The 16,570-nt window shown below is 34.7% G+C and overlaps 2 protein-coding genes across 2 annotated transcripts; one reads left to right on the forward strand and one right to left on the reverse strand.

Annotated features, from left to right (window-relative positions):
* Nucleotides 1-2,866: 2,866 nt before the first annotated feature.
* Nucleotides 2,867-9,307, reverse strand: LOC130647711 (uncharacterized). Its single transcript, XM_057453666.1, has 9 exons — nt 8,082-9,307; nt 7,464-7,623; nt 7,020-7,171; nt 6,484-6,843; nt 5,811-5,999; nt 5,411-5,566; nt 4,718-4,808; nt 3,852-3,934; nt 2,867-3,134 (listed from the first exon to the last, which is right to left on the reverse strand). The coding sequence occupies exons 1-9, from the start codon at nt 8,629-8,631 to the stop codon at nt 3,013-3,015; spliced, it is 1,863 nt and encodes a 620-aa protein (XP_057309649.1). The 5' UTR covers nt 8,632-9,307; the 3' UTR covers nt 2,867-3,012.
* Nucleotides 9,308-9,486: 179 nt separating this feature from the next.
* On the forward strand, nt 9,487-14,416 carry LOC130647712 (uncharacterized). The gene is made up of 9 exons (XM_057453667.1): nt 9,487-9,984; nt 10,248-10,387; nt 11,140-11,326; nt 11,672-11,873; nt 12,252-12,373; nt 12,742-12,916; nt 13,111-13,280; nt 13,546-13,848; nt 14,187-14,416. Exons 1-9 carry the CDS (start codon nt 9,960-9,962, stop codon nt 14,198-14,200), a joined length of 1,338 nt encoding a protein of 445 aa, XP_057309650.1. The 5' UTR covers nt 9,487-9,959; the 3' UTR covers nt 14,201-14,416.
* The last annotated feature ends 2,154 nt before the right edge of the window (nt 14,417-16,570 follow it).

Consider the following 16,570-nt stretch of genomic DNA (forward strand, 5'->3'; position numbering starts at 1 on the left):
TTTTATTGATGTAGGAACATTCACTTTTGGAATAGGTGCGACTCTTGCCACTTTCCATTGACACGGGAAGCATTTTTTCTCAATGCACGTATTTATAATATGTGTTAGAACAGAAGAAATTTCATTTGCTAGTAATTTAACATATTTCACTGGTATATCATCAAACCCAGTTGATATATCGTTACGTAGTCCTTTAAGTTCTTTAAGTACCTCCTCATACTTAACATGTCTGAGTTGAAACATTTTGGAAGTCGATGGTGGTAATGTTTGGAGTACTTCCTTTAAATCAATTTCAGATTTTGGAATTGATCCAGTAACTCGCTCAGCTGTTCCGGCAAAAAAAGTGTTTACACTATCAGCGTCAAAATGAAGAGGCTTCGAAGGAGGATGTAAAATTCGATTGATAGTGTTCCACACTTCTTTCGAGTTTTTAGAACTAAGTGCTTTTTTATAAAAGGAAACTTTAGCTTTCTTGATCTTTTTCTTAACAGAGTTTTTAAGTTGTCGAAATTCGTTCCATATCATTTGATCGTTAGTTTCATGAGCAAGTTTTCGAAGTTTATTTCGCTTCGTTTGGTCACTTTTTATGTTTAAAGTATGAATCCATGGAGATGGTGGTCTTGTTATTTTTGTTCTTCTTAACGGGGCATGTCTATCAATGCAATCTTGCATGAACTTGTGAAGTATCTCCACTTTTTCTTCTGGATCATCTATAGCGTATATAACTGATGTCGGTAGGTTCGAGAAATCCGACACAAAAGATTCCCTATCAAACTGCCTTTCATCTCTTATCATTTTATATCGAGGTTTAAACTTATCGTATTTAATGTTGATGATAGCGTAAGGTCCATCATGGTCACTAATAGTTTCGCATGGTAATACATCAGTATGTGCGATTTTGGTATTATTGTTAATTATCATATGATCGATCAATGTTGCGCTTAAAGGAGTCGTCCTGGTCGGCTTTGATACTATCTGTTTAAGGTTGAATGCAGATAAAATATTGTTGTACTGTCTTACTTGGCAACATTCTGGTTTGAGAAGATTTATGTTTATGTCCCCTGTTATAAGTAGCAGGCCATCCCATGTTGTTTGGATATAAGTTATCAAATCTTTAAATTTAGTTAACCAGTCAGAAAAGGAGATGATTCTTTCCGAGCGGTATATGACCCCAAGAAGTAGTTTACTATGCTTGTTTCGGCCATCTACCTCGATCCATATATGCTCTAAATTTTCGTACATATCATTAATATCCTTTCGAATGCGATATTTGATCAAACTGTTCACATAAATTCCAACACCCCCTCCTCGAATTTGGTCTCTATTCACATATTCCATTGAGTAACCAGGTATACGGACGTATTCCAATAAATTAGCATTATTTTTTAGCCATGTTTCGGATAAGCAAACAATGTCGAAGGGGTGGTCATCCAATAATACCAGTAAATCGTTAAAATTAGATGTCATCGATTGTGTGTTTATGTGCAGTACTCTCAATTTTTGATAATGTTCATGCAATGCGTGTTGATGACTGCTGTATGTTGCACCTGAAATAGTTGATGAAATAGTTGAATTCAAATCATTCTCTCGCGCAAACGGCATTAATAAGTGTGTACAGTCAGTACATGTCCACTTTACCGGAATACAATTCATTATGGAATGTATCAAGTTGGTATCGGCACATTTTGCATGAGTACGATTAAAACACATTTCACAGGCGAGCTGCTTTTGATTTCGTCTGATAGTTGCTCTACAATAATGCACTTAGTTGCTTGGGGTTTGGGCCCTGGGTTGGTTTCCACGTCGCCACTTTGCAAAATAATATTAAATGTAGCACACGTATTGTTATAATAGGAGACTCTTGCTTTACCTCTTTTAATAACGTAACTATAGCTTCTGTCACCTTTTACAATCGTTCCATTTATTTCAATGGTCTCAATGCTATCGTTAAAATCAATACATAAAGTAATTAGTGATGTTATTAATATTACGGCATAAGACATTGTGGTTACCATGGTGATATAGAGTGTTGATAAGAAGTTTTGCAAATTGTTGCAATTTGCCGGGACGTGTAATACCCAAAAACGTTTAAATTTTCTGCATATAAACCAACTAATCCAAAATAATCTTTGTATAAGCAATAAAATTACTTCGGAATGTATAAGAGTCGCAATTTTCGTCGATAGCCACAAATAGAGTACGATTTCCTTAAAATCTCTTATATGGCATACGTAAGTCCAAAAAAACTTTTAAATTCTTTCCATATAAACCTTTAGAGGCCTAGTTTTATTTCAAACATATCGATTAATATTTTTCGAGAATATTATCCAACTATCTTTTCAATCCAACATTTCTTTGTTAGAATCATTCCAAGCTACTTAGGAGAACCTCCCAAAAACAGACACTGGTGAGAAAAATAATTCTGTCCGCTTTAGAGATTTGGTCTAAGCTTTTTACACTTGGTGAATAATTATTAAGGATAGGGATAGAAAATTGAAAAATAGAAAATAAATATTTTCAGTAGAAGAGGATTAGGAAAAAAGTAGAAGCAAGAAAAGGATCAATTAACAAAATATCAACTAATTTTTGCTTAATGGAAATTATATTCCACGGAAATATTCCCGAAGGACTAAAATATGTGTCTGCTAAATAAAGATTTCCGCTGGATAGTGGTGTACGCTGGGTAAAGGTCTGCGCTGGATAGAGGTATGCGCTGTCGGTATAGGATGGGCGTAACAGAATTGTAGAATTTATATGGCTGGTACTGGGTGAGTTAAAAAAACATCGAAAATTTCATTTCATTGCGTGCATTACATATCATTAAGGCCTGTTTTTTTGCGTCGTGTGTAGAAGTCTCCTTCACATATTTATTTATTTTAAGAATTTTTTTTCTTATAAAAACAAATTTCTAAAAAGTTATTATTATTATTATTTACATATATTACTGATGTTTCCTTCCACATCCGTTAATTAGGTTTATTTACTGCAGTATCTCTCTTTATCTTCAAACTTTCACGAATCATTTTTTGTAGATTTTGATTGTTCTTTGTTTACTTGAATATCACTAGCACTCATACTAAAACTATTTCTAGATGATGTGCCAACTGGTTCTTCTCCTTCATGCAGCATTTCATCTAAAAAATAATTATGAAGCAATGCTTTAATAATCTCTCAATCCTTCACTGGCCACAGTAGCCATTTCTCAACCACAGAGATTGTAGAATGTGGAACCATACACCGTGTGAAGCAAATTAGATAAGTTCTCGAGATATTGTTAAATGTAAGGGTTTAGGCGTTGTAACATATTTCATTTATTTTGTTGCATTTTGAATACTTTCTCATTGTTTGCCAAAATTTATGATTGTTAGCTCTGCTTCATGCAAATCTAATTCAATTAAAAACTTCATTTTCCTTTTTCCCTTTTCCTTCACTTTCCTCTCTTCTGTAACATTGTGTCAACGGCTAGTTCGAGGTTGTTTATTTGAGAGACGGGACGGGACGTTTGCTGGTATGTTTTTTTGTTTGTTTTTTCAATTGAAATATGCAGAAGTTCATCGTTCATCCAGGGACGGTATGTTGATATGCCTGCCTGATCCGGGATTCCGCTTAGCTGAGAACAGGACGAAATTGTCCCACATAAAAAACTTCCACATAAAAAACAAAGTGATTTTAGTGCAATTATTGATGAGGGCGGACCAACGTCCCCGACAATTGTCCCGGCCTGCTCCTCATATTTCATAGACCAAGATTTGTTTTCAACTAAGAAACATTGTTTTAACAATTTTAAAATAAAAAGGGAAGAATTTGAAGTAAATTAGATTTTCTAAACAAATCAAAGATTTTCTATTAACCTTTCATTGAAGTTGCTTGCTCAATTCCAAAATATTTCCCGAACGTATCTTTCTTTTTTTTCACCATTTTTCGACGATGTCTTCTGAAATAAATAAAAATCACAAATACACTTCTCTAAAGTTCAAAATCATTCCCATAAACAGATGTTTATTTGCACTGACTGATGGTCTTGTGTTAGAGCGTTCACCTTCAGTGCGGAAGGTCTTGGATTCAAACCTTGGCCAATTCATGCCAGAGACTATAAAAGTTCAAGTCGATCCTATCTGCTAAATATGAGAATTGGATTGATCGCTCAACTAAGATAGCCGGTTGTCTAATGAAGCAGCTCTTGTGCTTCACACCTTCCGTAGCTCAAATGAGAGCTTAAATGCAGGAACTTCATTGATAACAGTACCATTAGAAACTGAAAATTCTATTCTGGGTAAGCAATAGTAATAATGTCACACACATTTTTGGTACTTGAAAACGAGTTCAGAACAATACAGATTCTCCATAGTTTAGTATCGTTCTGTTATACTTAAGAATCTCCAAAGACCATTAGGGACATCCCAAAATTTTCTTGAAGCATAATATTAACCCTTAAAGCCTAATAACATCCAGAAAATATAGCTACATTGCAGAAAATATAGCTACCAGAAAATATAACTACCAGAAAATATAGCTACCAGAAAATATAGCTACCAGACAATATAGCTACCAGAAAATATAGCTACAAGAAAATATAGCTACATTGCAGAATGCATGCTGGGTAGATGTTTAAAAAGTTAACAAAGAATGAAATAGGTTCCTCTCTACCAGAATATAAGATTTCCTGATAAAAAAAAGATAATTACATCAAATTTTTATCATATTGAAAGGAACTTACTTTAATGCACATAAGCAAACCGTCCATGCAGTGCCCAACACACTGATTCCTATCACCAAAGCACTTACAACAAGATACACCAAACTCCAGTCTAAAAGAATGATACCTGTTATAATATTTACACAGCGAAACTTTGGAAAACTGTTCTAGTTAACATATCTATATAATTAAAAAATTGATACGAAAGGTTTTGCTTATATGGTGTTTCAGAAAGACATCTTCTCTGCAATGTTTGCTTGAACAAGGAAGAAGAATGATTCAAAGGAGATAGGAATGATTCAAAAGAGATAGGAATAATTCAGAGAAGATAGGAATGATTTAAAAAAGATAAAAACTTCTGGAAAGCCAAGTTTTGTTCTCCTGTTTATGCATATACAAACACCTTAAAATCATTAATGAGTCGTTTCTCTTCCAACTTGTACTGTAAGGTTTCTAATTAAACTCCTACTTGTTTCACTTTGAATACAAACTCTGCTAAACTTTCGCGTACATTATGAAATTTAAAACTTTGCTTCTTAATCTTCTTTTCATGTAAGCACTTTAGCCAATTGACCAATAAAATAGCCATAGAATGTGATAGAAGATAGTATTAGTGTATTCTGACATAAATAACTTTTAAATGTAAATATATATATTGCATTTTTCGAGCTTGTCAAAAAGAGGAAAAATTTTCTAAGATTTGATTTTACTTACCTGCGTTCACAAGTTTATCCTCTGCTTTTTTTCGACCTGGTGCAGTTATATAAGCGATTTGTGATTTTTGTGCTGAACCTGGTGGAACAGGTACGGCTGAACATAATTCCGGACTGGCGCAATCTCCAGCATAACAATTGTCACCAATCATAAGAGCTAGAATGGATGCGAGTATGTGATTGGTTAAAAACAGGTTGACAACAAAAATGTGAATGCGCAGATACTAAACCTTCAAATCAGCGGCCAAAAACATCTTAACAAAAAGCAGCTTTGTTTAGAAATAAAATTCTAAATGAATTTCTTTTTTCAATTCTCGGAATTATGCACACTCCTCCCTTGTAACTCCCATCTCCACCTCTATTTCTATAACTTCTCTAAATTTCTGTGCAAAATGGCATACCTAAATCGCAGTATTTTTCCTCACAACATAGTGCTGCGCACACTTCAATGTCATCCACCGCAGCCAACATGGAGAAGTTGCCAGCTCTTAGACCACCTTTTAACGTATGGTTGTACATTATATGACTTCGCTTGCATCGTGGATATCTTTTGTGGTTGACAAAAAAATCACTTTCCGCCATGTTTGTTACTAGAGAGAAAGTAAGGGAATGTTGAAGCTTTCAACAAATAGAGGGTGAATATTTTTATGTTAATAAGAAACAAACCAAATCTTCACGGGAAAGATCATACTATTGGTAAAAAATTATATTCTTATATTTTGTAATAGTCCATATTGATAGATAAAGAAACACAAAACACAAAAATATACCAATCAAACTGGGAATTTACAGCTCATACGACGTAAAATTTTACGAAGACTTAGAAGAGGTCCTATTTTGAATCAAAAATTGCGTCCTTTGGAACTTTTTTACCCATATTAGACGGTAAAAACGCCCTAAAGGTTTTGTCCATGTTTATAACGAATGGCACAAATGCTATATCTTGGGGTCAATAATTTATTAGATTCTTGAATCTCGATCTATTTCCGAACATTTTCTTGATTTCAAATGAAAGACAAATGAAAGTAATAGCCGTGGCGCCGATATAAACATGCATCATTACTTAGGACTTACTTGTATCTTGTTCAATAGGTTCTTGCGTCCAGGCTAAATATGCAACTTTTGGCTTCAAATGCGTAGGTTTAGCCGGGATTGTTTGACATATTCTTTCATTATGACACATCACTGAGTAACAATATTGTCCCAACATCAAAGCAACGTGACCCTCATTGAGATCACAAGCTCTTCCAATGCAGTCTTGCAGGTGAGTTGCTTTACCCAATGGCGTGTAATTACCAGCCCTCATACCGCCTAACAATGTGGCGTTGTTATATATCTTACGAGCTTGACATGTACTTGGGCGTAAAACTGGAGCTGGTTTCTCTGACAGCTTTACTGGTGGGGCGTGAACTTCTGGTGGCGCTGGTATAATCGCTAACAATATAGAAATTATCATAATAAATTTTGATGATTCAAAGATAATTTTGTAAACGTAACCTCACTACAAAGAACCTTGGTTTATGTTGAGACAGGTTGGTTATACTGACGTCTAACAGGGTTACAGTTTTGACCAATCGTAATAGCAATTCATGTCACGCGTTCATTTATACCTCGATGTTTATGTTCCCTTTCTTTTCGTCGGATGTAAGCAACCCTCGGGAACTTTTTGTTTGGTTTCGCTTTTATGGTTTGACATAACTCTTCATTATCACAATGTACAGCGATGCAAGTAGTGTCAATCATGAAAGCTAAATCACATTGCCTGAAAGAACAACAGATTATTTAAGGAGTATTGCAAAATTTCAACCTCGTCCCCAGGGTCTTGCCTAGAGCTTTTATCAAGAACAGGTCGTTTAAAGTTTAAAGTTTACCACAGAAGAAAAGTGCGCTGGGAATAAAAGTAACAAAGAGTTTTGCATGCTCGTAAAAATTTTACCATCATAAATTATTTGTAAAACATCTTAGTGAGAAAAATATTTAATATGGATTGGTACACTTCACAATCAACTACCATTTTTAATTTTTATACAACTCTCACCAAGTATAATTCCTACCTGATTTCACAACACAACGCGATACACATCTCCATGTTGTCAACCAAACCTAAATCAGTAAACTCTCCTCCTTTTGAACCACCTTTCAATGTGACGTTGTATAAAATGGGACTGTGCGTGCAAAGAAGTTCTTCGTATAAGTTCGCACTTTGCACGGCCACTAAATAAATAAAAACACGATTAATGATTCGGAGCTAATCATTATTGGTCTGGTATACCTCATTTCTTGTACACCGAGAGTCTATCGAGTCATCGAAAATTAAAGAGCTGTGCACGTTATAAGCATGTACAGGGACTTGTTTTGCTGTTGTTGCAAGAAAAATGTTGCGTGGGAAGAGAAGTAAATGTTGAACCATACGACAATTTAAACAGAAAAAGTAAAACAAACAGGAAGGGAAGTCTGTTTCTCAGAAATTTCCTTATATTTTTTAAGGCCGAAAAACCAGGTCCTAGATGTTTTAAATAGTTAGTATTTCCAGCTTATGGTTCCTTCTGGTTTCTTATAAGAAAAAATAGTTTTTGCAGAGCCTCTGAAACAGTTAACACCGGTTATGAAATCTCAAATATTTAGAAATTTTTTGCGAACATCCTAAAATTTTGTATACTGCAAAACACCACCTTCGTCCTTAATCTCCTTTGTGTCATTGCGCTCGTCTTGTGATTGCATATCTGGGAGACTGGAACGAATTATATCTTCATCACGTGGTTCCATCGAATCAGGGTTTGGAATCACGACACGTCGGACTTTCACTAATTGCACGTTAAAGTTTTCCGACTTCGCCGGCGTGGTCTCACAATGCTGGTCACTATAACAAGACACTGCATAGCAATGATTCTCAGGCATAAAGGCCACGTCGCAATCTGAAACTTTACAGCACATAAGTTTACATTGATGAATATCTGTCGTGTGACCAAGGTGTGTAAACACTCCAGCTTGTTTATTGCGTCGAAAGGTATGATTGGATAAAACGTTCTCATACGCGCAACGTTTAGGCTTGCCAAGTCTGTCAAGTATACGATTATCAAATTCTCCATGCACACAAGTTACACATATATAAAGTAAAACAATAAAATAAATTCGCAACTTTTCCTTCCATTTTCCGTGATGATAATATCTTTTATTTGAAAACATCTGTAATAATATTGTACATGTACATTTTAACTGCATTTCTTATTAAATCCACCAATACAAATCCTTATCTATTAATAAATAGCCAATCAAAATCCTTCATATTAAACTATCCTTTATTAAAAACAACTGAAATTAATATCCTTTGGCGCAAATGTTTCATGTACCTCCTTGTGAAGATTTATTCCAGTTGCTTCAGTTGAAATATTTTCCGAATTTAGTATTCATCAAAAGAGTTTGGAAGGCAACTAAAAAATTGTTTAGCTTAGCCATGTGTTTCAAATTGCGTTGAACGCCGCATTCTGTGTAAACGCTTCACTGCGCTCAAAGTTTGCAACATAAAATTCAATTATTCTGCTCAAAAAACAAAAAGATTCAACTTCTGTATTTTTACAAAAAAATATGATGAAGTAACAATTGTTTTTGCTCTCAAACAAATCGTTTTAATCTCTTATATATCCATATTTTGTTTGTCACACTGACTGATTTCACGTTACGAATGCACAAAATATTTTCGGCGGAAAAAAACAATGCAACATTTTTTAACGATGCTTAACTTTTTCATCAATTTAACCTCGTTTCTAGGGCTTTTTGTCATTTTAATAAAATTTTGTTGCTTATTTAATAGCGACTAAAAGAACAAGAAGCCCGGGGACGAAGATGTCATTAATTAATCCACTACGAAGGATGCTGTGGTAGTACTGAGTACAATTAAGAAAATCACCTTGAAAGAATTGACCATAAGATATCATTTTAACTATTTCTCCTCTTACATAAAACAATACTCGATACTGCATATTTGGTTTATTCCTGTTTTGTGTAACCTACGTGCGTTTTTTGAATCTTTAAATCTTGAATGTTTAAATGTGGTAACATGTGTTAACAACAGAGTAGAGACTTTACTGTGCAGGAGACGTGTACTTTTGTTTATCGCTTCCTTTGCTGTTTCGAACAATCGCTTTTATCTGCTCTCTTCGATTTCCTTCCCAAAGCTTCTTCTCGCTTTTGGTGCGTGTGAAACAAAACGAAAAGGAGCCTGGGAACAAGATTGCAAATAACATGTGTGTTTGAGTTAACGGAAGTTGCAATTATTAAAAAAAAAATTTTGTAAACCTTTCAACAACAATCTGTTGAGTGAGACAATTTGAATTTTTGGCGCTTAAAGTTATATTTACACCGAAAGCTTTCTCGTATTAATTTGTTTGACATTTCATTGTTTAAAACCACCCGTTCAGTGAATATGCGTAAATTAAATCAGACCTTAACTGCGCATACTTCGGCAGAATAAAAATGGTGGAGTGAGCTACACAGAAATTATGCAGAAATCGAAAGCTCAAAGAATGTGGCGAGGATAGCTTAGATTTAAAATGGCGAGAAGTTTAATTTTATTGTGTAAGTTTGCTGCTGATAATTTTCCCTTTTTTTAATGGTGCAGGTTATACAGAAAGGGGAGACTTTACCTAAGTCAAGAGCGGTATTCAAATAAATTTCATGCGTTGATTCACTTAGACTGTGTTTTTGTTCTTGTGTCCAGTAGAAAATACCTTCAATTTGCATCTGTTCTGTAAGCGTTTGTATATTTTCTGTCTGCGCTTGATATACTTTCCAAGTAAAGTTTTAAAGAAGTTTAATCTTACTTTTTCCTGCATTTCAAGGTTTTATTGTTGTTGTTCGTGGGCATACTATCTTAGAAGAATTTTACTGTAAAGATTCAAATGTAGAATATGGTAAATCGTTAAGAGGTGGGAACGCAGCTGGTCTGTTTGATAATTATGGTAGAACGAAGAACATACAGGTACTTTTATTACATCATGCTGAGTTAGTATGTCAATTAAAAGCTCAATTCATGCACCTAGATTTGAATGAGATGATTTTTATTATTATTTTTATTCCGAATATTTATAGCCACTTAAGTGTTGGAAACACTGTTATGAATGTGGTTCTGTGTTCAGAATGTATACATCAGGTACACAGCGGCATTGCCCCATATTTCCCCGACATGTCTTGGGTTGACTCAAGCTGTGGTTGACCCGACACATGCTAAACATGCCCGCGCTGTGGACCGAACCACGGACCTTGTGATTGCGAAGCGAACTGAATAACAACAAGGCCACCCGCCATTACCATTTTCTAGTGAGCTATACCATTTCATTTACAGCGGAGGTTAACTTATTACGGAGGATGTGTATTTAAAATGTTTTTTGAAACTACCATTTACGTTAGCTTTCGTCCAAATCAATTTGGTCACCAAAATTCGTAATTTAAGAACATCCTGTTAATAGACGAAAACTCCCAATCCCTTTACACGTGAAAAAAACGTACTACAAGATTTTTAACGTGCTTGCCATGCGCACAAACCGGTTCGCGACTAGCTTAGTCCTGAAAACAAAACTGATACCTTACATTGAAGGAAAATTCGAATCAGCAACTTCGAGAGAACAAATACTTTTTTACCGATTCGTCATCGTCTCCAATCAAATATTATATATCTATGTATTATATTTAAATGCAGCCCTTTTTTTGCAACGTCGTATTTTCTCATTTTAGGAATGTGCGATGAAATGTTGTGAAAACAAAAAATGTAAAGTAGCAGTCATGGACGGACGAACTAAGATTTGTATGGGCGTGCGCTGTTTCAACACATCATCTTGTGAAACTGTACCAGCAGCGAAAGGAGAAGATGATTTACAGATTGCTCACATCTCACCGAATACACGTGGTAACATCACTGTGGGTACGTGTAAACAATAAAGTTCATTTTTTATTGTAAACATTTATGCACCGCGTAGCCTTGTCTGATTGGAGAAGTTTGATCTTTCGTTATGGTACTTTTTAAAAACAGGATTTGGCAAGAATTATTTTCGCGTGAACCAAATATTTACTATTTATTTATTTATTTATTTTATTAGAACATTATTAGAATAAATACATGTTCCTTTGTGATTTAAAGTGAAATTGTATTAAAACTCGCAAAATTTTCGTTAGGTTTCTTTTCAAAACTGTGTAGGCTTATGTATCCTACAGTCTCACAAAAACAACTAAATATCCACCGCAACATTACCTGCATATTTCACTATAGATACGAAAACGAAGAAGTTGAAATCTCATGAAGTCGAAGCAAGATGTCCACAAAATGAGATTATGTACAACATGAAGTTAACTGGAGGTTTACAAGCAGGAAAGTTTACTGACATTGGACGTGTAAAAAGTATTAAGACATGCGTGAGGTATTGTTGTGGGGACGCGGTCGATTGTGATCTAGCGTTTATGCTTGGAAAAAGGTACGTAGATGATCATGACACTGTCTTTGGAGGATTTCTTAGAGCAATTAGATCTTTAAGGCTTGTTTCCACTTAAACAAAATTTGTCGAAAAAGATTGCTTCTAACTTTTTGTCCATTGACGCCGATTGATTCGACCATTTTCGGGACAACCCGTCCTTAGTTAATACCATATTTGCGGTCATTCAGGGGTGATTACCGAAGTTAAGGCTACCAAATGTTCGAGGCTACCAAAAGGTTTAACATCAACACGGTTTTCAAAGATGCTTCACTATGTTTAAGAATTATAGAGGTGAAATGTGTCCTTCATTGACATTTCAATGAAAGTTTTCAACCGTTTGTAAAGGGGTTTTAATATACAAACTTTAATTTCTTTCAGATGTTACTTAGTAAAATGTTATAGTGAGGAGAAATGTGCTCCTCTACCTGCTTCAGATTATGGTTTTGAACAAAAGATGGCATTTGTATCGCCATGGTTGTTTGACAAGAGAAAGAAAATTAGTAAGTTTAGAAGTTACTGTAGGTCACAGAAATGAATTTACTATAATGGACACTATTTCAAACTCGTGAGGGTACTGGGGAAATTAGTACTACCTCAAGTGTGTTGACAGGTACTGGCTTCATGTGGTCTTTACATGAAGCAGTCATGACAGTGGATTTGCTGCAATTTTTCTCACTTTTAATTATGTCTATTTATGACGTCATCAAAATTTTGCTCGGATTTCATGTCTTTTATCTTTCATAATTATGAGATCTCTGTGCTGCGTTGTCTTAATTTAACGACTTCTATATGGCCCCAGTTATTTTCTCATGTTTGGTGAGACAGATTTACTCATGCTTGACCAACTTGATTATTTATTTATTTCTAGTAAAAGTACCATCAGGTCTGCAACCACATCATATGCAGTGTACACAATCCAAAGTGTACACGGGTTCCAAACTGTTAGGAGGTAACGATGCTGGAAGGTTCACACATGTTGGAAAAGTTGGCAAGATGCATATCTGTTCAAGACAGTGTTGTGAAGATCAAAACTGTGATTTAGCGTATGTATTTAGTGTATGAATTTAATGTATGAATTTGGTGTATAAATTTTGATTTAGAAAGTTAGAACAATCAACCCAAGCAAGAAATCTTCTACATAAACTTTTAACAGACATGTTCTCACAAATTTTTATTTTCTTTAAAAATAAAGAATTTTCGTCAGAAATATTGTTAATCTCGATACTTTCTTTTGCAGATACATGTTCGGCAAAGACTGTTTTCTTGTAAAATGTCTGGACGAAAAAAATTGTCGAGTTGTTCCAGATGAAGATTTGAGGAAAAGTAAATCCACCTCGTTAACACCATCCTTTGATAAACAAGTTCAATATGTGATCAAAAGAAAATACGGTGTCAAGTTAGACGAAGGTATCATGTTTTTAAGATAGTAAACATTATATACTGTACTTCCACGTATTAACGTCATAGTCTAAATTTTGAAGATATGGATAGCAGAATTACTATCGTTCTGCAATATTGTTTATAAAATTCCATTTTTAACTGGTGTACCTTTTCACTTTCATTCATAAACAACGCCCAGTTAACACCACAGAACAGTAAACGCTACAGCATTTAGATTATGCAACCTCCATCATATTACTTTCCCACTAATTTTACTACTTAAAATTTTTAGCTGGCAACATTGAAGAAAAGAAAGATGGCTGTCACCTTGATGGTCGTATTCGCAACAGCACAGTTCTCGAACGCGGTATGTTATCTGGGCGGTTAAAAACACAACATGGCGTAAACAAAGCCAAACATTGCATAGAAAGATGTTGTGGTGAGCAGAAATGTCACGTGGCTCTCATGTTAGGTGAAATATGCTATTCAATGGAATGTGCTGATGCAGCTTCATGTAAACCAAAACCTGCTCCGGACATCATCAAACATCAGAATCCAGTGGTAGCGTATGTAAAAAGAGGCACAATAACAATGGGTAATTCAGTTTTTGAATTTTCAAAAAATGATTGGTAAAAAACATGTTAGGTCCAGACTTTCAGCATGACTTTTCAATGAATCAGAGTAGAATTAAATCTGATCCTGTCAGGGCTTTTTGTTTCACCATTTTATCTTTGCGTTCGGGGATGATAAATTTAAGTGCGCAAATGAAAGATAAAAGAAGATGAAATCTCTTGCTTTGGTACATGGACATGAAATGTGTTTTCATCCCTGCAGTGCTCGTGTGGCAACTAAATACTGCGTGATATTTCTAAAAAAATTTTTAGAGTTACAATGTGCAATAGAGGTAACAGATACATTATGTTTATCTTTCAGCACCTTCAAGCTAGCAAGGATGACGCAGAAGGTGAAAAACAACTTCAAAGAGAACAAAGATATTTTTTAAATTATTTTATGTTACCTATTATTTGTTTATTTGTTTATTTGTTTTATAAATAAAATTTTGTTTATTTCGTAAAAACGCAGCATAAATTTTTATTTGTAAATAAATGTGAAGAAAATTAAATGTGAAATGATGAAATTTTGACTTATTTAAAGCATTGTTAGCCGGATCGTTGTTTTGCAGTGCTCGTTTCTAGACCTTGTGGAATAACAAGCGTTGATTTCCAACCTCAATCCCAGGACCTGTTGTCTCTTTGTGCATATGGGACGGCAATAAGCACAGCGTCGATGGGAGACAAAAAGCCCTGGAAGCAAGGTAGCTGATCTCAGATAAGATAAATCAACTGTCAAAAACTGATCATAAACTGTCCCATTGTTAGAACCTATAGCTCCTGGTTGCTTGGTTGTTAGGAAAAGTGTTCTTTAGGTTATCGAAAGAGAATTGATTTAACTGACTATCGGTGCCAAGCATTGACCATCTAGGTCCCTTCTTTGCCCACCAATTGCAACTGAAATTCTAGAAAGCTCTTCTTTGGTTATGTTGTAAACTGAACTGATGCTCGAAAAAATGTCGGCTTTGTTCCGGGCTGGATTACAAACAAGTTTGACATACTGTGTGTAGACTAACATGGTGTCAATGGAATACGTCTTCCAAGTTTGGGGGTTAAGTTACGAGATGAAACTGTTAGCTAAGGAAACTAAAATTTATCTGTAAAATAAAGAAGGTTTAAAAAGCAACGAAAACTGAATGATCCATTATTTGTTAATTTTAACATGAAAGCTAAGGACAAAAACAGAGCCCAAAACTTAAATCAACACAGTCAAGATATTAGAATTCCATTGCAAAAATAGGCCGGATTTTAAAGCTCGTTCCACGAGGGACAGTACAGAGTTGGAGCTAATGAGAGAGAGGTCGTTAGTGCGGCTTTTATTAGTTTTTTTTTGTATATGAAATATAAGCTTTTATCGAACTGAAGTAACTAATATAAAACATACAAAGCTTTAGAAGCCTGTCGCATGGTGATTCTGTTTGACCACTTTAAGAAGAAAATCGACCTTTTTGCAAGAATATAGAAGCTCCTTGCCAAGACGTCTTCGGCGCTTTGCAAAGATCTGCATGTATGATGGAGCTCAAAATACGCATGATATACAGCTGTACAGAAGGCTGTTCAAAAAGATGTGCGCTATGAGATGTGAGCAAATATTCTAAAGTGAGTCTCTCAACTCATTCTCAAATGAGTCGTTGGTGTAGGAGTTCGGGCGAAATCAACTGTTGAAGTGTCCCTGATTTAACGAAATTCAATGGTTTGAGTTTTTTATTTTTTCACTCATTCTGGGGTTTTTTCAAATTTTTTATAGATTAGCAAAATAATTGAGAAACACGGCTCCTTTTCATATTCAATGAACCAACTAAAGAATTAAAGATGTTATAACATTTATATTATTAACAATTATCATCACGATATCATCAAATTCACGACAAATATATTTAGTTCATATATGTGTCTAAATGCTTAGATTTACTGCGTAGCTATCACTTAGTGCTTCGATTTACGACGTAACCATCACGTAACACTTAGATTTACGACGTAACCATCACGTAACACTTAGATTTACGACGTAACCATCACGTCACACTTAGATTTACGACACAGCTATCTCGTTAAGTACTTAGGTTTACGACTTAACCATCACGTAACACTTAGGTTTACTACGTGCTATCTCGGTTTACGTCGTACATATCACTTTAAGCACTTGGTAGCTATCACGCTGAGTACTTTGTAAAGAAAATTTGAATATCAGAAAAAATTGACATTTCTGTTCGGGGGACTCTTCTAGATTCTAGAAAGACTTGATATAAACATAACTGGACTGATTATGGCGACAGTTGAACGCGGCATATATTTAAGAAAACTTTTGTTTAAAGTCGACACTAAAAGTTGAAATTTTAGCACCATAATATTTGTGTTTATTTTGTCTTTGTTCTATGCTATTTTATATTATACTTGCATGTTATCTATGTTTCCCTCTTGTTTTTATTTGCATGTCGAATTGCAACGTGTTGTAAATTAATTATAATGAAAAGGTTATCAAAACAAAAAAATCCAACAAATATATAAAACAGATTGTAGTTTTAAAACATTGTAGATAACGCAGAAATATGTTGTAAGTATATCAAAGTTAGAAATTTTTTTTATTGTGGAATATTATTTGAGAAAACTTTTATCAAACTCGACATGGTGCATTGATAGCTAGTAGCTAAAAGTAAGTTTTTTAGAAGAACCTAGCAAAGCTAAAATTTTATTTTAACTTTAAGT

The sequence above is a fragment of the Hydractinia symbiolongicarpus genome, chromosome 6 (assembly GCF_029227915.1).
Source record: "Hydractinia symbiolongicarpus strain clone_291-10 chromosome 6, HSymV2.1, whole genome shotgun sequence".
Taxonomy (NCBI): domain Eukaryota; kingdom Metazoa; phylum Cnidaria; class Hydrozoa; order Anthoathecata; family Hydractiniidae; genus Hydractinia; species Hydractinia symbiolongicarpus.